The 26954-nt window shown below is 44.0% G+C and overlaps 1 protein-coding gene across 7 annotated transcripts in view; it reads right to left on the bottom strand.

Moving 5' to 3' along the window:
* Positions 1–6594: 6594 nt before the first annotated feature.
* The window catches only part of GRM1 (glutamate metabotropic receptor 1), a 189899-nt gene continuing 169539 nt past the window's right edge, over positions 6595–26954 (bottom strand). For 3 of the 7 annotated variants that reach the window (XM_075748460.1, XM_075748461.1, XM_075748462.1), the window contains exon 9: positions 6595–10351. In XM_075748460.1, the coding sequence (XP_075604575.1) occupies positions 9511–10351 (841 nt within the window). In that variant the 3' untranslated portion in view covers positions 6595–9510. Of the gene's footprint in view, positions 10352–21029; positions 21115–22179; positions 22219–26954 lie in introns of all 7 variants that reach the window. The other 4 variants (XM_075748463.1, XM_075748464.1, XM_075748465.1 and 1 more) reach the window with 4 other exon arrangements.

A 26954-nucleotide genomic window follows, 5' to 3' on the forward strand; every position in this document is an offset into this window, starting at 1 on the left:
TTTGCAATATGGTAAACTAAATAATAAAATAAATACTTCAGTACTTGAGTGGACTTTTCCTGGTAGGGAATGACACGAGTTTCCTTTGAAGTATTCTACAGATGCAGCGATATTGTCAAATCTGGGTTAAAGAAGAAAAAGACTTTTTGTCACTATATCCTATAACTTTTATATTAGAAGCTGGACCCTGATTCCCAGAGGCAAAGACAGGCTGAAGCCGGGCGAGCTCCAGGCGGTCCCCAACACGGCAGCAAGTCCTACGCTCACACGGACACCCTGACCTGATCCCTCCGAGAAGGATGCTGAGGGGGAGCTGCCTGTTCTTGCCTCTTTCAAAGCTCCCTGTCCCAAACCGGTCACACATACATCTTGGTTGCATCGGTGAACAGCACCTGTGAAATTACCTGTGGTCTCGAAGGGCCTGAGAGGGCTCCATCCACTCCATCTGACATCCCTGGGCTGTGTGCCCACGTGGAGGTCTTGTCTCCTGTGCACATGGGGGACCCTCCTGAGAGATGTGCCTGGCCCCTGTAAACCGGTGTTCCCAGGGGCATCTGTCTTAACACCGAGAAGCCTTTGCACAGAAAAGTGTCTTCCCCATTTCTTCAGGCTTGCTTCTTTGTGTCGCAAGTGAAAAGTTATTTGTGACAAGGAGATGAGGCACGTGGGTAAGAGAAAGTCCTAGCAATTAAGCTGGGGAATTGAGGTCAAAAGGTAAATATTGCTTGCTGCAGTCTTTTCTGCCAGCTGCGCATTGTTTGTGCCACCGTGAACAGAGCTCTAAATGCAGATGGAAAACATGCACAATGCAAATTTCTCAAAGCACCGTGTTCTGCAAGGGAGTTTGTTCGCGCCCTGGGTCCTGATCTTGCTCCTGGGCTGCGCAGTGCCCAGTCTCTCATGGACAGGGTGTGCTTTGCATTGAAGATGATGATACCTATCTTGCAAAACAGCAATAAGAAGACAAGGGCATTGAATGTTTTGCAAATGGTGGTAACGAGAAGTGAGGAAAGGTCTGTACACAGCGGCCATTGAAGATGATGATACCTATCTCAAAAAAACAGCAATAAGAAGAAAAAGGCTCTGAGTGTTTTGCAAGTAATAGTATTGCAGCTGACCACACAGCATTATGCTGGAGCTGGGACTCAAAGCCTGGGTCTTGCTGGTAAAATTAGTTCCCCTTAGACCTGCTGCATTTCTGTTCTCCTGGGGTTAACTGTGCTGTGGATTGTGGCCTTATTTGATGATTTATATGGGTGCAGCACCTGAGCTAGGCCCAGCTGATGTGTCTGTTGTGCCTCTTTGTATGATCTTGTTATTCCACGAGCTTTTACAGACCTCCAAAATCTGTTAGCACTGATCACGAGGTAACTGGAAACAAGAAGGAAAATGAGGGGTCCCAGCCAAAACTATTGAACTAGATGGTGCCACTTGCACAGCTATGCCATATATGCTGCAGAAAGAGGCTGGAAAAGAATGAGCAAGAAGTGAAGCAGCGTTGAGATGGAGCCGGGAAAGAGAATAAAAGGGCTATGGAAATCCTCATGCCTTTATACACCCCTCTCTTGTGTCCAGACCTGAAAGGGAGGGAAAGGCAGACTGAGTTTTCAAAGGTGTCTGAAGGATTTCCATGCCCAGTTTTTACTTGAGTTAATTGTAAACTGGCACCCAGGTCCCTTATGCAGCTTTGAAATACCCCTGGGTAGATGAATGTCCCAAAGTGGCTAAATGAATCAAGAGCTGAACTGGCGGCAGCGCTTGGGGCCAGGCTGTGATGCACCGAGTCTGTTCCCAGCAGCGTGACTGCTGCACCGGGCCCGGGGGGCTGTGCAAATCCTGCTGCTGGGGACAACAGGAGGGCAAAACTTTCTGACGCTGTGCTTTCTAAAGTGGACAACCATATTGCCCAAGGGCAAAGGGCAGGATGGAGGGGAGGACACACAGCATAGCCACCTCTCAAAAAGGGAAAATCTCTCAGCACTGCGTGGGAATTACAGCCCGACAGGCACTTCCACCCTGCAGTTGTGCTAAGGCTGGTGCAAAGGCGCTGCACAAAATGATAAGAATAACAAGCAGCAGCAGCAAAACCAGAGATAAGCCAAATATCCTCACAACTGCAAAATGGAGCTTGGGGTGGGAAATGAATCGTTAGGAAACCCAAAAGTTAATAGCACAGGTACTGGATCAGCTTCTCGAGGAAAGTGACATAATTCAGGACTTAACGCTGATTCATACACATTGAGGATCTCAGCACTTAAAGGATTCAGTTTCTAAATTAGCATCATGCAGATGCACATGAAAATCCTGGCACAGTTAATAATGTTGTGAGGTATTCCAGGCATTAATTTTTAAGCAGGGGAAAAAACCTCACCACCCCCTCCCAAAAAAAAGATAATTGCCAAGGTACCTGCCAAATTAAAATACGGTTGAATTGTTTTGCTTAAGTGTTCAAGCAACATGTATATAAGGTAAACACATCAGTTCTTGCCTCATTCCCCAAACAAAAAGACATCTATTTGTAAGTGAATTTTTAAGTCTAAAAGGCACATTAAAAAACTCCTATACTGTAAGTTTCTGAAAACATTGCTCAGATTTAGCTTCCATGAGAGCCATCACTCCCAGTGATGGTATTTAAGCATTTTGCTTTGATAATTTTGCAGTCTATTTTAATATTAACTAAGAAGAGTAGCTAAAGAATGAAGGACCAACTCTTCAAGTCAGTCCAAATGCAAATCACGGGAGCCAATGGGACTTTACCAGAAGAGAGGCTCTAGCTGAAGTCTTTCGGGATACACTGCTGGCTCCGCAGCACAGTCCTGCCTGCCTTTCTCGTAAGACCCGTAAAAGCAAGTTGTTTTCTCTATTTTGCTCCTTTCTCTTTCCCCGTGTCATTGAGGACAGTGAAGGCTACAGCAAGCTCTCTGTGCCGCTCAGACCTCCCAGCGCCGGCAGCTCAGGGAGCAGCAGGTGAGAGGTTTCCACCGAGCACGTGTGCCGGGGCTGCCCGCACACCACGGACACCTGGCAGCACGAGCTGCTGGGCATGCAGGAAAGCAATGGTTCATCACCCCCCGGAGTCAGGCCATAGGATTGACAGGTCTGCTCAGCTGTAGTGGGGGAGACTGGTCTCACCTCAGCCTTCACGCAGTCTGTTGGAGGGGAGCTGGGGAAACAGCTCTTGTTAAAATACTCACTTCTTTCGAGGCCCTCCACAGCACTGCAATCCCACATCTCTAGGTGGTGCCTGCAAGGAAAATAAGCTCTCGCTGCCTTGCAAACACACTCTGTGTAAGGAAAACAAGGAGTCAGGGGGAGCCGACCAGAGTCCCGCCTATCCTGAGCCCGTGCCCCAGGCACACCACCTTTCCAGCAAGGAGGTCTCATGGTTCCTGATACAGACGCAGAGCAGCACAGGGAGGTAGGAGTCCCATACACCACACCGTGGCGTGCGTGGGGGGATGGATCTCACGCCACCTACATATTGCATGGTGTGCAATAAATAAGTGGGTGGATTGAATGTCATAGATACATACCACTCATAAACTCTTATCTGTCTGCACTGGTATGTGTGCCAGCTGCTTCTCCACCTACCTAGAGGCCTTTTGGTTATGGAAACCCACAACTCCCAATGATATTTTTCTTCTGTAGAGATATACTGCTTACGCCCACCTTTGAAACTGAATAGATGATAGATGCTTTTTCTTGGTACCAAACAGTGACCTGCTCTCTCAGGTAGGGAACTGTCCTCCTTTGTGTCATTTACTGAGAACTGGAAGTTGAATTAGCAAAGGCAAAGAATACTTTGCTTGTTTTTTGAATTGGACAGGATTTACCAGCAGCACTGGAAATGGCTACCAGTCACCCCTGCTCTCACCTACCATCTCTGTTTGGGAGCTTGGAGGGTTTGCCAAAACGTGGGCCCAGGTCCAGCTATGGGACCTGTGGTAGTACCATGCACTTGGCTGCATGACATTCCTTATCTCCCTTTTTGCTAATGTCCCTGCTGGAAATCTTACGCAGATAAAAATAGGCCTTGATATTCGCTACAGAGTCTGCTTCTCCTTCCCAGTGATTTGCACACAGGTACTTGCCAAGTGTCTAGTGACTCATTTATTTGGGAAAAAAACCCACCACAACAATACAATCTGCAAAACCACGCTTTTCCCACTCCCATGTAAGAAACATTTTTAACAGCTACTCAGACCTTGCATAGAACAGCTATTAGCAACCTGCTTCTCTGTTCTTCCCTAAAGAGTGATGAATACAACTCTAGGGGCCTGATTTCCATTGCCTTTTGCTTCTGATGATAGCCACTTACTCTGTGCAAAGCGAATGTGACACACTAAGTGGGTCTAGAGATCCAGCTTACTGAGCAGAGCTGGGGTGGACAGGCGTGGACCGGGCTGGTGGAGTCGCCAACATTCTGTCCTTGGCAGGAGGCTGGAGGCTAAAGCTCAAGTATGCTAAGCTGCTTTGCTGCTCTGTGGTCCTGGACCAGCAATCCATTTACTCAGTGTAAAGCTATTTTAGATGGGCTTTTTTGGCAGTTTGTGAATATTATGATCATTTAATCTGACCCCCGGCATAGCAGAAGTCTAACAAATCTACCCTGTGAATTCTTCATTGGTTTGAAGACTTAAAGAAAATTTGCTTCTGTCTCCCAACCATCTGCTGCAGTGCTCAACTATCTTGACAAGTCAGATTTGCTTATTTCTAATTTAAAGCTTTCATACTTGTGTCTCCCCAGCTTTGGATTTTGTTATGCCTTTTCTTAGGTTAGACTTAGAGAAATGCAGCTGAAGGTGTATAACTCCATTCCCTTTCCACCTGTCACGTTATCTGCCCTTGAGGCTGGGGCCAAAGGACTCTAAAAAGACTCTACAGCACCGGAGTAGACTTTTCCTTTGTCAGAGTAAAGCACATTAAGAACTGCTCTGGAAATCTAGAGACTAATAAAGCAGCTTTAACAGGCTGGAGCATCTGGCCTTCTACATATTTTCCCTTAGCACTTCCACCAACTGTTGTTTGCTCATATCTACTGGAGTGTGTTTATATAGATTTTGCCCAATCTGCTCTTTCTGGTAATGTTCATATTGTTGTATGTTTATGTGGAGAAATTGGGGGGGGGGAAGAATATGAACCGAAATATTTATGTGGTCTAGAATGACTTCAACTGAAATGATCCTCATCCATGCTGGAAGCTCAAAGCACAGCAACACAAAAACTGAAACTGCATAAAAAAGAAGGTAAGACTTGCTGGGCTCGTTATGCTAGTCAGACCATTTGGAAAGTCATGCATAAAACAATTAGTACTAACCTCCTATGTGAATACAGCAATTTGAAAATTAATTCATTTGCACAGCATATGTGTAGCTAGTTAGAGACAAGATAACAATTGTTATAATATTTCTTAGATGATTCTCAGATGTTACCATCATATTTATTCCCATGTTCATTGTACAGTGTATCCCCAAATGCCACAGGTGGCTGCTGGGATGTGCAGCAGGCTCGGGATAGGAAGCTCTGGGCTGGGTCCTACAAACAGTAACTGGTTGCAAGAACGGTGCTGGCAGCACTGGGTGCTCTGGAAGGGAGTAACGGCTGTGTTACCCTGAGGGTGTTTTTATAACTGAGTCCACTTGATCAGCAGAACCTTTACTAAGACATAGATTGCCTAGATTTTAACTGAAAAATAAAAAAAAAATTAAAAAAAAGAAGAAAAAAACCCCTCAAAAACCTCTACAAGTAAAGAGACCAAACTTTTGGCACTTACCACTGGATGAAATGTCATTCTCTGTACTCCAGCAGCACAGTGGTTGTAGGTGGACTGACTCCTCAGACGTGGGCTCCTGCAAGGCCAGATCCAAACCAAGGAGCCACTAGAAACAAGCCTATTCGCAAGCGTAAAGAGAAAAAGAGCTAGATTTTCTATGTTTAGTGCCACTTGGGTCTGAAAATCTCAGCAGTGCTCCAGAAAAAGCATTTATGCTCTCATCCTACTAAGCCCCGAGCTGAGGCACGCAGCAGTTCACGAGTCACCAAAAAGCCACAGTGTATGTAAGTTGCAGAGCAAGAGTTGAGAATCCCGGTACTTTGTTCTAAACAGAGGTAGTAAAGGAAAGAGGCACAAGATATCAGGGATGGACAAGAAATGCTGTCAAGAAAGCATATTTGAGTTTCCCTGATGGGAGAGGCTGACATCTCAGAATCAAACACGTGGAATACTTCCAGTGAAGGGCTGGTGTTTCCCCATGTCATTGGGGAGCAAAATTTCCTGTCATTTCCCATCGAATTCTCTTCTACAACATATCAGCCCAAACACAAACCTACGGTGCTCCCGATTTTTATCAGAAAGCCAAAAAGCTGGGGTTTCTTTTCCTAAACAAAAATCTTCCAACCTTCCACCATCTCACCTACATGCCACAATCTGATTGATACCTACCTCCATTTGAGCATCCCACCATCTCTCTCACGTGACGCTGAAAAGCCCTGAAAGAATTCATTACTAGACATGGCTATTTTCTACTTAGGAAGCAAAAATCTTAGCATTCTATTTTTAAATAATAAATAGAAAATATTTATTTTACAGCATTTTCAAGATCATTTTGACAAAAAGGCAGTTTTCATCAAGCATTTGACAGACCAAAAGAAAGAACTTTTACAGGAAGCTTCATAGCTCATACAACTACATACACAAGGTGAGTTCTTGCTCTTTAGATATATTTATGTATGTGTATGTTTCCAGTTTTAACAATTACAAACTAAAAGCTAATATACTGAATTTCAAGAAAACTCCTACTCATGATATAATTACATTGCAGTAATAAAATCAGTGCTTAATATGTTCAAAACAGAGATGAAAATGATAGTACCTTGCCACATTGCCGCATCCCTTCTATTAGAGCCTGTTATGTTTCTTTTTCTTATCTATCTCATTTCTTCAAAGGCTTCCTAGTACTAGCTCTGTGCTACTGACAATGGATGTTTTTGGAAACAGCACAATAAATCTTATACTAAGATTATAAGAAGATATAATTCATTGCCAGTGTGGTGATTAGCAAAGAAAATATGGCATTTTTCTCATTGCTTTAATGAGTAATCAGCATTAAAATAAAGAAACAACTAAAAAAAAAAAAGAATCCCCCTAAAAGCCCCAAGCAGACAAAAATCAACCAACTGACCCTCAGGTGTCTTTAGTTCATTATAGAGACATCAATCTAATGACAAAGACATAACCGTGTCTTAGGCAAAGTCATTTCATGCTTTCCACATGGGGACAATGCCAGCAACTGGTCACTACTCATGTTGCAAGGAGCAAATATCGTGAAAAGAGGATGAGGGAAAAGGCTCTATCTGGTTTTGAGCACCAGCCAAACCTTCCAATACCACTACTATATAATTAGAGCAAAACAATGAGATTTGGATCTTCAGAGAAGCATTGATGGCTGGCAGCAGGACTTCTTAAAATTCAAGTGAAAAGAAAGAAAAAGAGTAGAAATATGCTGAATTCAGAAAAACCCTGATAGAATATCCACAGGAAGCATGGTTAAAATCAGGTTTTGCAACTATATTAATATGAAGAGACTCCTTAAAAATATCTTTGGAAATAAAGTGTAGAACTGTGGGACAGATCCTCAGCTAAATTCAGCAGCACAATAAAAGTTCATAGCAGCTAAAATCCTGTCCTGTATATAATACGCACATTTATAAATAGGGTAATAATAAGTATAATTGAGTTCAAGCCATAGCAATTAGACCTGAACTTTGAACATACCAGCCATTAGGGAGCTTTGGATTAGGCCCATCTCTACGAAACACATGAAGGATAGAGGAGGAGGAATGAATGACAGAACTACAGCTGCCTAGAAGTGATCTTTAACATACAATATTGTATATTGAATAGAAGTGAAAGCGTATGAAAAGAACAGACAACTAAACATCACAAAGAGATTAAAAGAACTGTTTATAACAAACCCTGGCAATTTATGCACACATTAAGCACTGATGAAATTTCTTGTATGGACATGATTTTATTTTAAATTATCTGAAGCAACAAAATAGGTTAATTACTTTTCCTGTCTCGCCTCTATACTGGCATGCGCAAGATTTCTAAACCAGACCGTTTTCTTTTTCCGTTTTCTTTTTTTTTTTTTTTTTTTTTTGTTAACCACACTTGCTGCAAACATGTAAAATAACAAGTTTTCAATGCACTGGTTATTAATACCATATGTTTACTTCATAAAATATCTGCAAAATAAAGCACCCTATTATATGGGTAACAATTGTCACAGCTTGTATATGAAAAAAAACTTGTTAGCACAGCATACAAACTTCCAAAGATCTATTGAATATTTGTAACAATGCGATATAAAACATGATTTGAACATAAAAATATTCATAGTATATACGACAATCTGCCAGTGGTAGTTATTGGACATTACACTTCACACATACCGTACACACGCATACACAAACACAACCGTACGCTCACTCTCTTGCTTCAAGGCTGACTCTGTAACCCCCAGTATGGAACTGCCTTTCTTTCAGAGTAATAGTTGTTGCTCTAAGTATACAGCTATTTTCCAATGTATTTGATTCCAAAGTAACACAAAAGAACGATGTAATCACATGGTAAATATGTTGTATTATGAAAAGTCAGTCAATAAATATTGTTCTGCTACAGGAAATGTTGTGTAACAGTTGAGCCACATGGTTTGCAATCTTATACAAAAGGGCAGTTTTTCTAAGTCCTTATCATATTACAAGTACTACAGCAAGGGCTTTCTTCAGAAACCTCTTGAGTCTTAATCATATTTCTAGCTCCATTCACAAATCAGTGTTTTAAAAAAAGCTCAGATCCCCCAAAAAGCAGCCTAGTACGAAGAACAAATTGTTCAGACAAAAGTCAGTAAGAGCCATGTGCTTTCGTGTTATCTCAGTTCCTCTCCCCCAAATGCATCACGCAGTTATACCACCTATAGAAACCAGGAAAAACTATTTATGCATATATGTCTCATATACAAGTAGCTGCATTCCTCCTGACCACACTCTGCCCTTCCAGCTCCTGGGTGTGTTGCTTCCATAGCAGACAGACAGCAGTCATGAGATGTGCTAATGACTTCTCCAGGTCACACTTCCCAGAGTCCTTTTCAAGCATTGCCAAGAGAGGGTGTGACTAAGTGTGATTTTTTTAAAATTTTTTTTTCCTGTGTTTATTCATTTTTTTTTGCTATAGAAGTTGTCTCTTGGGTTTGTGCTTTGTTATGGTTTCCTATCATTGTCTCAAAGTACAGTGTTTTTATTTTTAACAGCTAGAGAATTTTGAGCCCTCAGAATGGAATTTTTTTTTTTCTTTTTCTTTCCTTTTATTTATTTAAGTGCAGGATGAAGTTTTTGCCCTGTCATATGCGACTTTGTTCTCTCTCTTCCCCCAGCCCTGGGAGACTTGTCTCCTCAGGACCTCCCAGCAGGCAGCTGCCAAAGTCCTTCTTGTCTTGTCTCTTGCAGCATCTACAGGGTGGATGAGCTTTGCTTATAATCTCTCAGGATAACAGAGGCATAGGTCACATCTGGGGGGGTGCAGAGCACCGACTCCGAGACAGGGGAGCTGGGCACGGAGCTACCCGAAGCCACTGAATCCCGGAAAGGGGATGGGGGTGTTAGCGCTGGAGAGTCTTCCAGAGTCAGTTTGCTGGTCACCGGCTCCTCGTCCTCCTCCTCCTCTGGGTTCTTCTCGTAGATGTATCCCTGAATGAGCTTCAGCTTCTCGCTCTCCGCTTCCTCGGCCGGGGGAGACAGGGGCTCCTCGCTGAAGGCGGCCACCTGGAGAGGCGGCAGGGAGGGCTGCTGCGGCGGGGGGGGCTGGTAGGGGGGCCGCATGCCATTCCCCAGGCTGGGTGCGGGGAGGACGGCGTTGAAGTCGGGGATGCCGGTGGCAAACTTGTTGACCACTCCTTGCAGCTGGTCCATGAGAGATCGTGGCTGCAGGGGCAGGGTCTTGGGGGGCTGCTCGGGCAAGAAGAGGTGGGTCTCCTCCGCCGTGGCCTGCAGCGGGGGGGTTGTTGCCACCCGCCTGTGCACCACCATGGAGGGGCTGCCAGGCTGGTTGAGGCGAACGGGCTCTCTATCTTCTTCCTCCACCACATTGTACAGAGTCTTACTGCTGATGTCGGTAAAAGTCAGGCTCTTGCTTTGGCCGTGGTAGCTTTTAGTGAGGGGTTTGATCACCGCTGTCTGATTGCACCCTGTCTCCTGGCTCTTCACATGCACTGACAGTCTGTGCCACATGTGTTCCCCCTTGGGAGCTTGTCTTCCACCTGGTTCAGACCATGACACAGACTTTCCATTAGAACTATGAATAAAATAAAGATGGGTTTATTTGCATTTACATTACGCAGACACAGGCAGTATAATAAACAAGCCTACAAAAATACTGATTGCTTTGCCTCATTAATAAGCCTCCCCCCCGCCCCCGCTCCAGTTCTTCCTGTCATCCCGGAAATACTACAGAAGGAAACAACAGTGTCTTTTAACAGCAGCAATTACTGTGATTTTCACCCAAAGGCAGTTACTCCCTGCTGGTTACCCACCCCACAGCCAGCCTGGAAAGCCTAGCCCACAGGGAGGGCTCTGGGAGGCTGGCAATGTTTCCAGGACTCCAACTATGTCGTTTTGTATCTAGGTTTGCTCACCCCACCTTGCAGGGAGCAAGAAAAAAGCGAGGAAAAGAGTCACAGGAAGAGTTTTAATTAAGCCTGATTTACAGCTTATAGGAAATATTTCCAAACTGTTGGAAAAAAACAACCCACAGCCTTAGCCTTTGGCACTCTGGGTAGAGAGAGGAATTGTTACTAACCCCACTTTTCCTTTTTATTCCCTGGCCCCCCTTTGCACTTTGGAGCAGATTAGCTATTACAGAAATTAAGGACTCCCAGGGCCTCCATGAGGTAGGAGGCAAACGCACTTCTTCCCAAGCAACTGTTATTTACAAACCATGATAAAATACTGGGATTGAAAACAGTTGGTTTGTGTGGGTGGAGGAACAAGCAGCGACATGATCGTGCCACGTCGAACCCTCCGACTCTGCCCACAGGCAGGATCCCACCAAAATGCTGGGCTGTTTCACTGAGCAAGGGTCTGGGGGTCAGGTCTGTCCCTGAGGAATCGTAGTGGGCTTTTTGCATTTCCCCGTACCTTTGCAGGGAGCAGCACTCGAAGAAGAGTGGTATCTCATTAGGAATTGGTGGGACAGGGAGCTGAGCGGTGCTTGAGGACCAAGCAATTGTTTAATTGCAGGTCAGGATCATTTACAAATTATGATATACATCATCTGGGTGGAAACCAGAGAGAAATTCTGAGATGATTTATGCAAAGAAGCCTTATCTCAGGGTTTTATCCCTCAGGGCGCAGAAGTAAACAAAGGATTACATTTCAGTCCCTGTGATCGCAGTGCAGGTGGGAGGCAATCTGGGTGGGAGGCTGGCACAGCAGCGTTGCCTCCTGCTACTGCACACACCAGGGGAGATTGCTTCCCTTACATACAGCCTGCAATATTGTTCTGAGTATTTTCCTGTTCCTTGCTCAGACTCCTGCGCTTCTCTTTTTCAGGGAGTAAATAATTACCAGTTGAATTTTGTAAAAAAAATATTGACTGACTTTGTGATAGCTGGAAGAAACTGGTACAACGGAAATAATGTTGTAAATCTGGCAAAACGGAAAAGAAATGTACGTTACAATGTGGCACTTTTCTGCTGAGCAGTAAATATTTCCTGGAGAAAGAAAAGAACTTGAGATGGATCCAAGCTGGGAAGTTCATCTCCAGCTCCAGACTCCAAATGCTGGACCTGTGACTCACCACCTCTGTGGGAACTGGCTCACAAGATCGGGCCAATCTAAAAAATTCATAATTCCCCAAAGGATGTAGTTGGTAGGACCTGGAGCTGTTTGGATTTAGAGCTTTAACCTAGAGGGAAAAAATGCCAATTTCACAGCTGAAGAATAAAACCTCTATATTATAGTGATCAATGACACGATAAGAACGGAGGTTTAGAAGCATTCCCATTTCGACCAAAATGAGCTGTAGTATGACATTTTTTTGAAGTGCTATAGAGATAAACAAATTAATGTAACTGTTGGACATGAAAGATTTTTAAAGTAATATTTTAACATACCAAGATCTACAAACTCTTCACACAGAAACCCATTTTGTCTGCTTTGACTTCAAAACAAGTCTCTTCTCGTAGAGAGAAAATAAGCCAAGTACTCTCATATTGTATTTTGCTGATGTTACAGCTTACAAATACTGCAAAGAGCTTTTCTGATGATTATCTGCTGTCTCTTATACAAAGTCCACTTCTGCATCATTTACTTCTTCATATCTAGCTCTGGTGTGTCATCTCACTTTCGAATCCCTCCTCACACCATCTGTTTAGTCTCTATCTCATTTTGTTCCCAAGATTTTGTATTTTACATCGAAGGCAAGCATTGCTATTTTAAGGAACTCACTACCTCTGTCTTCAGATCTTCCCCCTATTCAGTTCATTTTCCTCCCCCTCACTCTCAAATTCTGCTCTTCTGACTTCTTTCTCCTGTAGCACTGTCCATAATGTACTTAATCGAGCCCAAGTCAACGGCCGTACTTAAATCAAACTACGCTGGGACTGCAATACCCAAATGTGAACGAACCACCGAATCAGGATTTGTCTGTTACCGACTCGCTCTACAGGGAAAGCTGGTGCCGCTGAAGCGCCTTGCCTCTGCCTGCCGGGCCTTACTGCTCATGACTCCAATGGCCTTGTGACAAACAGCTCTAGAGCCGCAGTGGCTCTCCGTGGGGTCAGTGTGGGAAATGTGTCTTTTCTGTTACTGTTCTCCTGAGTCTCTCGTTCCAGCTCTTTCCCTCGACTTGCTCTCCTCGCTGTGTCCGTGCACCGTTAGCCTGTTAATGAGTCATGTTTGAGACGGAGTCACAGGACTCAAAGAAATACCTGGGCTCTGTCTTGCTGGACAGCTGGTAGGGAATCACACTGAGATTGACACATTCAGGCAGAGTTAACAATTAACACGCAAAAAACCCCGCTCTATCCTGGGACAAAGAGCAGCCATCTTGAATGGCATTAATTGACATTTAGACAAAAAGCAAAGATGGGACTGGAAAAGCTCAGACCTGAACTGGGTCTTGGCGAGATAGGAGTCAACTCACTTGCGCAAAGTGATGATGACAATCCTGACTGCAAGTGGGATGTATGGTCAGCATTCGCTACGTGATTGTCACCACCTTTTTTGAAGGAAGCATCCGTCGGAGAAGGTGAAGATCAAAATAATCTGCCTGGTATAATGGGAGAAGGGATGATTTTTCCACAGAAAGGCAGGAGAGGGCACCAAACCAGATTACAGTTGAGGTATTGAAAACGTTATGTTCGATTGCACAGTCATGAGGTGGGACTAACTGGTGTTTTCCTGCTTTTATCAACAGGATGGTTACCCATGTCATGTCGTGGCCATCATGTATTTATTTGCCTTTCCTAACTTTCTCTCTCCTTTATACAATTTCCCATACGATTTAGACTTCACACTGCCTAGAAGTGAACCCCTTGGAGTCTCACGGGATCTTAAGATTTGTATATATAAATTGTGTATACCCAGTGTAACACTTATAGTACTATTTCTTCAAGCCCTTGCATCTAGCCTAAATGTTCAGACAGGTTCTTGGATATCCTATCAACACATAAGATGGGCTTACTTTTGCTTTATAGGCAAGGACATACATTGAATTTAGCTGCTGTTTCTCAGTTTTCACCACAGCTTTGTCTAGGGTTTTTATATTTTTGGGGAATAGATGTAAGTATATTTCTTGTGTTAATTTTTATGAGTTCCACGAGCAGATCCATCACTATTTTTGGTAATTCAAAATGTTGTTATTAATACATGCATTGATCTTTACAACATGATCTCTGCATGAGTCTGGGTCAGTCATTTTCAGATACTTTCAGGTGATGATCATAGACACTGAACAAGCTGGAAAACAACTTCAGACCTTCATAGTTACTTGCAGAAAGTCTTTAAAAGAACTGATGTACCCAAATCTGAGACTGTGGTCCAAAATACCCCTGCCCAGCTGTAGGACACGCCTACAGCTTCTTAGATGGCTCACTGTTCATTGTTAGGTATCTCCAGCTGCCCAAAATCCTGCTCCTGCTTGTGACTAGGAGTGCCTCAGACTCAAGTCCAGTCACAGGCCAAGAACAGAGTCCTGCTTCTGCCAGTGCCTGGGGGATCTGACCTTGTTGGCTTCCCTGGAGCAATGTTGAGTCTGAGCACCTCACAACAGGTGGTTCCTCCCCACACTGCAGGGTCCTGAAGATGTCTTACTTTAGACACTGGACGGAAAAGGTTTCTTTACACCTTAGAGGCTGAATGCTCCTGAGGTGGAAGATGATTGCTCCAGGGGTCTAAGGTAATCTAGTCTGTGCAGCTCTCTCATCCTTTCACCAGCGAAGACATAGCCTGAGGTCCAGAGCATAGCGAATCAGATTAACTTTCAGTTCTGTGTGCCTGAACCTTTGCCTTTTTTGCCTTGAACATTTTACGCATAGCAATCCCTCATTGATAGCACATGAGATGGTTAGAGTGATATGTGCTTTGATGAGGTTAACTTTAGGAACCAATATGTTGGGAAATGGCTCCTCATCTGATGTAGTGCTTGTCATTGCCAGAGTGAAACACCTGGAGATGTAGTCAGGCAAGGTGCTTGAGAAAGAGCCCCTCCAGTTAAAAAAGAATAAGGACCAGAATAAGGGACATTCCCCTTCTTCCTATTCCGTTATCTTCTCCAAGTGGCCAAGAGATGAGGGAACATCTTAAGTTTGCTGAGATGAGGGATGCCATCATTTGGGTCAGGCCTGGTGGTCTTAGACAAGATTTGGAGCACAGATTTATAATATAAGGCTGGGGTTTTTTTAAAAGCAGCAATGGCAATTAACCAGTGGAAGAGGTTATAGAAGTGATATGTGATCCCTTTCTTTCATTGTCAGACTGATGCTTTGGCCAAACCTACCTCCTTGTAGTCACTATAGTAACTGAAATGCCACAGACAGTAGGAAGCATTGGGATAACCTAGCGGTCCCTTCTATGAAGCTAAAATCTTAACAATGAACATTAAATGCAACCCGAGAAGGGCTATCAACTTTGTCAGCAAAAATTAGGTCCAAACCAAACCCTGAACTGTGTTAGCAGCAGCCAGACGAGGTCAGGGTTGGGTACTGCTCAGTCAACAAGTGATGCTCCCACCTTTACAGAGCAGGGCACCATTCCTGGCGACCTGACAAGTGAGCTCCAGAAAGCAGCACACGCTGTCCCCGTCCCTGCGCACTTGTGCAGAGATGGGCAGCCTTTGGAGACAGCGGGGAAGCAGAGCGAGGGGAAGGCCCCATCCAAAAGCTGTGCATTGGACGAAACCTTTTCCAGCCCAAACAGCAGGTGCTGATGGACGCCTTCCGAGGGAAGCCGGCAGAGGAATTTCTGCCCTGCCCACAGAAAGGCAGTGAGCCATCCATGAGCTTTCTCCAACCCTGCAGTCACGTAAGAAGCAGTAATGAGCCTGAGCAAAGCTCTGTCCTGCTGTGACCTGCCCGTTCCCAGTGCCAAAGCTAACAAGCTTAAAATTTAAGGCTAGTACCTGCAGTGCAGCACATTGCAGGTGCTTTGCTGGTGTCCCTGGGGTCTCTTCCATTATTGTCTCTATTTCAGGAAGGCCAGTGGGGCACGAAATTTGATTAAGGGAGTGAACTGGTTTTAATCCAGGGTAGTGATACCTCCCCGTGCCTAACAGGACCCTCCTCTCGGAGCTGTAGCAGTCAGCCCTGCCACTCATTAGCAGAGCAGGCCACGCTGGTTAGCATGTTCCTGCACGCCTAATTTTTGGAGCATTGCTTTCAGGGACTCATCTCTACTAACCCAAGTTTAACCTCTCTGTGGCTCACACAAGAGTGAGGGAGCCATCGTCGACCACAGTCTCTACCTGGTGTATGCTCAGGTTTTTTTGCCTGATGAGCATCAGTTTATATCACCTAAAAAAAAAAAAGGATCCCAAACCGATTTCAGCCTTATTTCATTTACACTGTAATCTCTCAGTGATAAGAGGACCTTACAACAGTTCTCACAGTGTGACTCCAATGTTTTCTGTGGTGCTGTATAATTAGAGCAAAGTTCAAACTCCCACTTGTATTTCTGGAAACTGAAATTACTAAACTAACTTTTCCTTGTCCCTCCCCTCCTTTTTTTTTTTAGGACAAAATTGCCTTGGGCATGGGACACAATGTTCTATGTAAATCAGAGAGCTGCTTTAAATGTTTGATGGAAACTGCTATGCGAAATACAGGGAAATGTAATGCTGTCAGGCTGTCTCGCAGGGGCAGAACCTGATGAGACTTGGGGTTGTCGTTGTGGACACAAGTCCAGAGCCACCTTTCCAACCCTCCGTCTTGCCACTGGCTTATGTCAACTAAATCTAACCTAGTTATTTCCTTCATTAGTGATTCTGCTGCAAAAGTTAAACATTACTTTGATCTGAGCTACACATAAGCTTTCTAATGTACATCAACCCTATTGATAACTGACTTTTTGCTGATTTTTTTTTTTTTTTAATTGAAATGTTAATATTATACAGACTGTAACATGGATGCAGTAGCTATGTCTAGCCAGAGTATGCTGTGACGTGATCCTGGTTGCCATCCCCAGGCTGGGGTCAGACTCCCGGGGCAGGATCAGAGGGTGCCAGCTCCGCCCCCCTCTACGCCCTGGTCACCCAGATGGGGACAGCAGGAGCCAGAAGTGGGGACTGACACTTTACGCTCGTGCTACCATGCAACTGGGTTGCTGTTAGGCTCATACCTGGTTCCAGGGCAGGGAAGTACTCCCAAATCCAGCAGCTGAGATATAGCCAAATATCCCTAAATAAATAGATTTATTCACTTTGGACTTAATAATTATGTATATGTATATAAGCACATTTATACAACTGTAAATTTGGGGGGGGGGGGGGGAGAGAGAGGTGCTCTAATTATTAGTGAAGAAACTTTTGGTTCACCAGTGTGTTTTGTTATAATAAACTGAGTAAAAATAAGTTAGTACAAATACTTTGGAGACATAGATTTGCAGAGTTTGCAAACTGCTTGTGATCTGTTGGCTTTGACATTACGAAAGTATCCTCAAAAGTGAAAAGTAGTGTTGCAGCTCGTGAACTCTTCATTAAGTATTTTGGAAAAAAACATCAAATAGCTACTAATGTGTTGCTTGGAGCAAACAACTTGTTCTAATAGATAACACAAAGTTCAGGATAATAAACAGTCTGTCCCAAATAGCAGGGAAATTCTTCCAGTGTTCAAGAAATGAAGATCAGAAACCTGCAAATCAAAGTGAAATTAAAAAGTGCTCTTACTAGTGAAAAAAATTTGAATCTGTTTGTTTTGTTGTCATTAATAAGTAAACCCCACTAAATATTCAGAATGAATACATGCTACTGGATCACCTTTATAATTTTTTAAAAGGATTTTAAAGTTAGTGCACAGAAAAAGCTTGGTGTAAATCATCACAGATCCTCTGATATCAATGGAGAAGCACATTTGTATTATCTGAAGATGTCTCTCATGCTGCACATTTGAATAAATGCATATGACAGTGCAGCCAATGACAATACCTGAACTGAAGCATTTATTCAGACAGGCTCGAAAAGGAGCACAGCTAATGAAATCTGAAAACTGCAAATTACAATGTGTTGAGCAAAGGGACCTGGAAAGCTTAGGAACATGGGAAGAAAATGATAGAATGAAATGAATTTAGGAAAAGTGTAGGTGGGTGCAACTAAGACAAAATAGTGTGTAGGGCTGGAAGGCTGTGAAGATCAACAGCCTTTCAAAAACATTGCATCAAATGAAATACTATTGAAAAAGATCTTGAGCTGCTGTTAAATAAGAAACACTAATTAATGACTTTTGAATATAATAAAGCCACAAAACCAGCCCGTGAATTCTGTGATCCCCACTCAAAAGCACCACACCATGGTACAGAGATTAGAAGGTCTTTCATATGAATGGAGTTTAATAGTAATTAAGACAGTTGGAGGTTTGTCCTTGCTTTCTGTAATCCTCTGTGGTTCTGATGGAAAATAATTTGGGGCACCATGATTTTTACCAGAAAGGTATTGACAAACTGGATGCTGCATATAGAATAGCAACAAAAAAACCCCATCAGAGACAGAGAAGAGAGCACGTGAGAGAAAGCTAAAATAGGTGAATATATTCAGCTTGATTTCAAACATCTGAAAGGCATTATTAGCACCGGGGCTGGAAGGTATTCCACATAGCATATAGATGCACAACTGAGAGCCCTAGATAAAATTACAAAAGGGAAAATTTATACTGAAAATCCAGAATATTTCCTAGTCAATAGCTGTATCAGAGCAGGAATAAATTCCTAATGAACTGGTAAAAGCCTGTTGCTTTGGATATTTGGTGCCAAAAAGTGTGCAGCTCTTGCAGAGGCAGCAGTCAATGAGGTCTTTCTCCCACTATAACTTGTCAGATTCTCTAGTATACTTGAAAATTAACTAAACTCCCAACAGTTAAAACAGTGCTCGAAGAGCCATCAGACTTGCCTTAACATGCCAGCATTTTGAGTGCAAACTTAACCCAGTTGCCACAGGAAGCTTAGTCATGAGGCCCCTGGTTTGTAATATACAGCTCTCCCTAATATGCCGCAGTAGATAAAGCAGCTAGTAAAGCCTGTGGGTTTTCTGGGTGTATCTGAAAGTTTCCATGGTAACGAATGTGCAGCTTCAGAAGAAAAGAGCCCTGAAACTCAAAGCTGATGTTTCAGATTTTTTTTCTTAATTTGATAATAAATTTTTATTATTCTCTGTGTTCACAATTCTGCATTTCTGGCCATCTCCAGGATCACACGGAGAATGAAGATCAACATTAGCACAATGATCAATGGTAAGTATTGTGTATATCAAAACACAAGAGAGTCTCAAGTCCCTACGTCTATTTGTTCGTAACTGGAAGGCGAAGGAAACCATAGCACCCGTGGTGATTTCTAGGACCTTGGGGTGAGAAAGCAAGGCTTCCACAGGAAAATCCAGACTCGCAAAATGCTGCAGTTCTGGTGGCTGAGACTCAGGCATGAGGCCAGGCAGTGGTGGTGGGCATCTGGTGATAGGATGGACACATCCTACTGCTCTGCCTGGGCGGCGTGGCCACAGGGAGCTTGGGCAGTCGGTCGCTGATGGAGGACGTGCCCTTCCCCTGGCCACTGTGCAGCACTGCCAGGCCTCCAAAAACATCAGCCCTCGCTGGAGGGAGGGGAAAGTCTGAGGGGCAGGGATGAGGAGGGAGAAGCCAAAATAGCAACCTTCATGCCCAGCAGGTCTGAAAAGCTCTGATGCTTTTTAAAGTCTTCCTTATCTGTGCAGCTGCCACAAGCATTTGTAGTCCCATTGACCAGTTTGGAGTCCTACCAGAAGTGTTTCTCAGGAGCTTATGTGAATGAGGATTTTTTTTTTCCCCAAACAGGAAAAAAAAAATAAATCCCAAATGTCATGCAAAAAGCAGGAGGTTCAGCCTTCCCTACACTCAGGAGTTTTACAGCTTGTGCCCATGCTTTTCAACTATAATCTGTTGTTGCATTCACCTTTCTTTGCCTCCTCCTGGTATGCCTGTGTTGGACTACCATTGCATCAGTCTTTCCAGACAATTGGCAATCTGTGCCCTGGGAATCCACAGCACTTGTTTCTGATCAGAAAAGAAGGGCATATTGTTGTTGAACTGGAAGCTAATAACAAAATGTTCGTTCTACTCCTTACACTGGCTTTGTAAAGTTTGCCTTTCAGGGTGGCAAATCTGGTTGCTGCACAGGCCCTGTAAAACCATCATTATTGCTCTAAATTTATAAGGCATGGTATGTATTTCTTCTGATCTGCAAATCAGAGGGGCAGATTTGATTGAATTAACATCGCTGCTACCTGGCCACAAATAGCATAGACTGTCAGAGGCACGTACAGAGCCAGAATGCTTTGTCGCTGATTAGAGGAGCTGAACAGCGTCTCTGGCCGTAGCGAGACGGTGCTGCCCAAAATGCTGTGTCAGTGGATCGCAGGCAGCTTTCCACCTAGTCACTGCACGACCTTCCCTGCGGCGGGGAGCAGGACTGTTTCACATCTGCAGTTTATCAGATGGAAACGAGCATAAATCTGTCCTGGAAGAAATGAGGCGAGGCCTTTCTGTTTCTGCAACAGTTAGCATGTTTTCTCCGCCGGGTTTGTGTTTGCTCAGAGAGGGCAGTATTTGCACTTTTTGTTTCTGAAGAGCTGAACTTTGCTATGGTTCACTGAATGCAGAATATGCCGAATCGGAACATCTTTCAGAAATTATAACAGGAAAAAATTCTCTGCTATTCTTTAAAGATCCTTTAGGGCAACTGTTTGTTCCTAGGTCAGATTCTGCTGAGTTTCTTTACATGCACCTGCTCATGATTTCCCTGTTCTGGGCATTCCACCAAACCAGTGTTTTCTGTGTTCCCTCTGCTGGCTCTGCAGCAGCAGTTCACTAACAAGCACAGTTAGCAAGAGCTGTGCACAGCAATGGTGTCTTGCTGAGACACAGCCACTAGATTGTTGTTTCAAGCACGCAGGATAATGTCATCTCCATGCAAAACTGTAAAAAAGAAAAAATGTTGGCTAAATGGAAAAAGAAGATAAAATTAGTACCAAAAAAAGGATGTATTTGCAAAGTTGTAGGCATTTACAAACAAAATTGAAGGCTTTAAAAAAAAGCAAAAGCTGCAAAAAAATTATTCAGTGTCCTCTTCATCACATCTGGACAATCAGATTAAGGCATTGTGCAAAACAGGGGACATAAGCAAATTTCCCATCTTTAATGGCATGCACCACATTTGTCCCATCATTAGACATGATAAACCAATGAGAAAGAGAAAGCAAGGGGTAAAACCACTCTTTGTCATGCAGCTTCTCTTACACATTCACTGCAGTGTGGGATTTTTCAAAGCTGCACATGTGCCGACGGACACTGGCTGGTGGGCGAGAACTCTGGCTGCCTCTTCCTGAAGATTGAAAAGAAAAAGACACCCAGTGAGTGGTTATACACATGTGCACACATGGTGGCTATACCACTCAGTAGGGTGCCTGTCCCTCACCTACACCTAAGGGTCACTGGGGGTTTCCCATTTTTTCTCCTCTTGCTCATCGGGTCAGTCACCTCGACTTGCACACAGGTTTCTCCTTGGCTTCTGCACAGTTTTGTTTAAAATAGGTTCTCATGGTGTTTGTCTCTGCTTCCTCCACTGAGCCCTGATGCACTTTACATACCAGATGGCAAGGGCTGCTGTGCATTTAGCTGTCAGTGTCTCTTCTCCCCTGGTATTCTCAACACAGGGTGAAATGATGAAAAAGGAACATCTGCCTTTCGCATCTTATTTACAAAAGTATCACCGTTTTGTTGGCGGAGTTTTTAATACATACTCAGCTCCTGCTTTTTCCCTCTGTCTCTTATTCCCGTAATCTGCTTTCCTCAATTTTTAGCTCTAGCTGAATAGTCGCTACCTTTCATTACATGTGATTTCACCGTATATGCTTCTTCTTTCTCACGGAAACATTGGCCTTATTGAGGTGGACATGATATGAAGAGTCTCCTAGATGCTCTATCTGCAATGGTAATTCCAAAAGGGATTGCAGATTGCAGTTTAGGCCATTAATATAAAACATTTTCCACTTCATTTTTCTCCTCTTCCTTACCCTATCAAGTGTGTGCAAACTCTCATTTGTCTTCCCCAGTATCAAAAAAAATATATACACACACGCGCGTGCTTTGACAAAAATCTCAGGTATTTTTGCACATGGAATGTATCAATGAATTTCTGCAAAAAAAAAATAGTTGTCATTGTATTGCAAATAAAATGCAAACCAAAATTCAGCATTTCTCCCCATCAAACAAACAATCATAGTGCATGCTTGCCAGACTTCTGTTTACCTCAAAACAACAGATTCATGGATGGTATGTGCATGTACTACGTACTCAGTACAGCTGCTAATGAGCCAAACAAGCCATTCTTCTCACCACATACTAAAGCATGGGAGCACAGCGTGATTTACACAGAATACATGCATACCCATTTTGGAGAGGTAGATGCCTTGAGATGACTTCTGAACTATTATGAATAAAACACAAATAAGACATACTGCTGAGCAATTTTGTAAAACTACACACTTTGAAGTCTCTAGAATAATTAAATTCCTTACCAGGTGTAATGACATCTCTGAGATTTGACAATTTAAAGGTGATCATAATTAGGAACTTAGCTACCGTGCTCTCTCCTACACCCTATTAAAGTTGTAGAGATTGTTAAGTTTCTGATTAAACAGAATATCCAACATTTCTACAGACTTCCAGTTTTCTTCATCCATTGACAGAACAAGAGCTTTCTACTTTCTGTGCTTGCTTTGTTAAAAATCAGAAATTAGTAGTTTATTCAGTCACAGGAGCTAATTTTACAAAACAAGTAGCAACATGCAGTTGGTTTGCCAAGAGAAAAAAACCAGTTCCAAATGTATCTATCTCACACAGTGCTGTATCTCATACAGCAGTGCTGTATGCACAACAGAGGGCACACAGCCACACAGAGCCTTCCTCAGGGACCCTGGAAAAAGGTGGAAGACTTTTATTTCAGAGCACTGCTTGGGACCTGGGTCTTTCTGAGTCAACAGGCTGTACCAGCTATTGTCCCTCAGCTACTGCAGTTTGCTGTCACTTCTGGCTTCCTTAGTTGCATCCCTTGTTTCACACCCCACTGCCCCCACCCCCGTATTTTTTCTCATTCAGTTATATCCCCTGAGTAAGTTCAGAGCATTTTGCTCTCCAAGCATTAGGCATCTGTAGATCTTGTTACGAAATCCTCGTGTGTGAAAGGCAGAAAGAAGCCTGCTTCCGCAGGTAGTCCAAAATACTTTCTAACATGTTCAAAATACAGTGAACTCTTTTCTTACTGTGGCTGTAGTTGTGCTCCTCACTCAGCCAAAATCAAACACAGATACTACATGTAATAGAGTATACAACCCCCAAATGCCTCGCCGGGTTTGCGTTCTGTGGGAGGCTGTTGTTAAAATGCTGCCAAGCTCCATCAAAGCAGTGGTCTGCCTTTTGGTCAAGGTCAAGGGAGAACCTCATATGGTGGTAGCCAGCACATACAGTACAGAAATTGGCTCTAAATCTCAAGGTTCATGCTTCAGTAGAATTTGGATTTGGATTTATAGTGAAATTTGGATTTATAGTGCCACGGGAAATGTAGTGCATGTGTTGATTACACTTCGGTGAATTATTTTGCAATTAGCAAATCATTGCCAACTGCATAAATAATAATAAATGCTTTTGAACCGTTCGATTTGAAGTATCCTTGTGGGCTTGCTTTGTCTTACTAGTAGTGTGTGCTAATGCTGCAGAGCCCTGATTCAGGATCAGTGCCCAGATCTCTGTACCTCTCTTTTTTCCTTCTGTTCTTAATTACGACTCTTCTTCCTCCCAGCCTTGCAGGCAGCGATGCAACTTCACATACATTTCTCTGGTTGCCAAAAAATTAGGTAGCCTGCCCATCTTTACAACATGAGGATTAACGGGTCATTTTTGGGGCAATCTTCTCAAGGGTAATTGCTGCTGAGTTAAGGACGGTTGTTTGCATCCTGAGCCCAGAGGCAGGATGGATCTTCTGTGCATTTGAACGAGGAGTTGGCATACCATCATGAAAGTGTCTGAACTGCTTTCTAACGAACCCCTGGGTGCAGTAACAGGGAGTCTGGCAGGGGAAGTGGGGTGGCACTGCAGAGGGTTCCTGAAGGAAGTGGATTAATTGCTTTACTTTATGTTCTTTGAAGCAGAAAAATGCTTTTAGCCAGTCGTTCAGCACTCAGGGTAGGTAACAGGCCTGTTGAAATCTGCAGCAAAGAATATAAAGGATCTGGGGGAAGAGTCGCTCTTGCCACTATTTTTTCTCTTAAGTGTAAATGAATCATCCCACGAGGCAAACAGCTGTGTCAGGATTGTAGGAAAGTGTAAATTGCTATCTGTAATGTTTTATATCTGAACAGCTATGAAACTAGAAACATTCACCTTCTGATCTGGAATTACTCTCTCTGCTCATCCAGACTCCCCAAACAGACACAAATTGAATGAATCTGTCTGGCGTTCAAGACAACTGAAGCACAGGACACCGTGTTACCTATCACCTGAAGCCACAGCCAGAGATCCTCCACAATAGACGCTGTCCAAGCTGTAAGAAAAGCTTTCACATTCCCCACAGTCAAAAACGTACAGAAAAGCACAGCTGCGGATTTTATACAACCTGATCTGGAACAACTGACCATCAATAACATTAGGAAGAAAGCAAGGTGGGGAGGAAATTCAAGACAAGTGATGATGGCATCATGCTGGTACTTACAGTGATAGCCCTACATCCTTCCCTATTTTTTAAGGACATAGATATAACCCCTAGCTTTAACGCAGGAAAGGAGAAGACTTATGCCATGTGCTCTGCAGTGGCACGCTGCTGTCACATCCTAGAGTCATTCCTGCTCCAGCGTTCAGAGTGACTGCCCTCTGCACTCCCAAGGGACAGCTCTGCAACACCACAAACTTTCTAGCCTACTTTTCACCTCCTCAACCAGTCTGCAAGGTGACTGGGGAGGTAAGCATGCTTTATATGTAGAACCAGATCAGTAAAGTGCTCAACTAAATCCTCTTGCCTCTCTAAATCTAGCATCTTCTAGGCAGAAGCATGTTCATCTTCTGATGTTTGTGTCCTTGAAAGATGAGGTTTGTCATGGCAAGATCAAAAGATATCTATATAAAAGAAGCAAGGCCGTGTCCTTTTCTGGTAGGAAGAGGAGCTGAATTTTCAATACTTTCTGTATGAGCCAGGATCTGATAGAAGATTTCTGCAATATGTTTCATGAAGCCAATAGCTGAAGTTGGGAAGATGGACACATTTTCAGCACAAATCCATTTTTGAAACACAAGCCCTGAATTCCAAGCTAAGTGATGGTTGGAAATAATTGCTCTGAGTTTTAACATAATTATGCTAATCAGTGGGGCAGTGACAGTTTTTTGAGAGAAATAAATCATTAAGAGCTGTGGAGCAAAGAGCACTGCAAGTAGGAGAGAGGTATAGGGTCAGTCACCCTTGCCTGGCAATGTGAGACACGCAGATAATTATCACTCGTGGAGGACTGAGGAGCAGGAGGGATGTCACAACGCACCCACTCTGTGGAGGTGTGAGCATCTGCCAAAGAGGACGGAAGGGTCACAGTCACCAAGGAGAATGTAGTTCCAACAGGATGCCCAGAAAGACCCAGCGCTGAGCTGCGCGGCGCCGACAGAGCTAAGGCTGCAGTTCGGGTCACCCTGGGCCGGCAGGAGCCAGCTGTGTGCCCAGGGGAGCGCCCGCCTGCGCCCTCCTGCTGCTCCACCCATTCCTCCGCCCCAGCAGGACCCTTGGTGCAATTGCTCAATCAGCTGGCACAGAATGACAGGGACAGCTAATCTGGGTCACAGCTAAAACAGAAAAAGAAAGGAGGGGGGGAAAAAAAAAAAGATCAGTTCCCCACTCCAGTTCCCAGCACGGCTGTTGAGGGTCTTGTCCCTGCATAAGTGAAGGGATATCACGGGGTAAAGGAAGGCTGGGGGTGTCATTTCTGGCTTAGGGCAGCTTAAAGCATTTGTGGATTTACAGGCTATGATAGCCCAAAGTAGCTGCAGGCAAATCTCTTGGCTGTCCAGGATGGTGGCAAGAGAGATCTTTGAAATAACTTATATAACCCTAAGGATTAAGAAATGTGTATAACCTTACATTTCAGAGGGTATGAGAAAGTAAGGGAGGAAGGACTGCTCACTGACTGGGGAGTACGGAGATCCCTGGGGCCACACTTTGCAACCCATGGGAATGTGTACTGCCCACACACACGAGCTCCCACTGCCCGCACACGTGAGCCCGCACTACAGACCCACTGTCTGCCCCCGCTGCACCCCCGTGAGCCCACGCCGTGCTCACGTGAGCTGCTGGGGGCCCTTGCGGAGCTGCTGGATTGCCCCCATGTGCTCCCAGTAACTCCTGGGGTGTGGGTTAGTGTCGGGGCCCAGCCCTCGCAGCCCATGGCTCAGCGGGGCAAACATCACCCACGCACTTCATCTGCTCGATGGGCATTTTTTGCAGTCGTCTCTGCTGCTGTGGCTATGCTTTCAAGCATAGCCCCTTGTCAGTCCTTGTCAGTCTGCTCAAGGTAGATAATCCCTCCGTGGGGGTTTACAAAGACTCTGGGATTTGCTTTTTTTTTTTTTTTTTGGTTGATTGAATGGTTTTGGGGATATTTTGCTGCTGGCTGGTTAGTTGGCTGGTTTAGGGGCTTTGGGATGCAAAAAAATGAGTAAATCCCAATTTCCAGACAATCCTTGACCTGGCAATGCAAGGCTTGCAAGCCATCCAAAACAGGCTGAACTGAACCATCTGAAATGATCTACCTTGTGCCATGAAAAGAAATGGCCAGAAGAGAACATAAAAAAAATATTTTCCATGGAAGTAGAGGGGAAGACTAACAAGAGCATTAAGTAAGAAAGCAACAAAAGCAGACATTCCTGGCTTTAACACACTAAGGATGGGGAAAGATTAAGAGTGCTGGGTAAAGCGGACATACTAGCTAGAAGGTGGCTTGCAGATAGGCATTTAAACTGAGCCTGTGATTCTCTGGGGGTACCTGGGACTGATCAAACTGAAACTGCAAACATCAGCAAACCATCTACTAGTGAGGAGCTGCTAGAATCAGATTAGGGGGCACTTGTTTTGCTAGAGTTTAAGATCAGCTTTGACATCTCTGGCTGTGGTGCTGCAACACAGCTGATCTA

The sequence above is a fragment of the Balearica regulorum genome, chromosome 3 (assembly GCF_011004875.1).
Source record: "Balearica regulorum gibbericeps isolate bBalReg1 chromosome 3, bBalReg1.pri, whole genome shotgun sequence".
Taxonomy (NCBI): Eukaryota; Metazoa; Chordata; class Aves; order Gruiformes; family Gruidae; genus Balearica; species Balearica regulorum.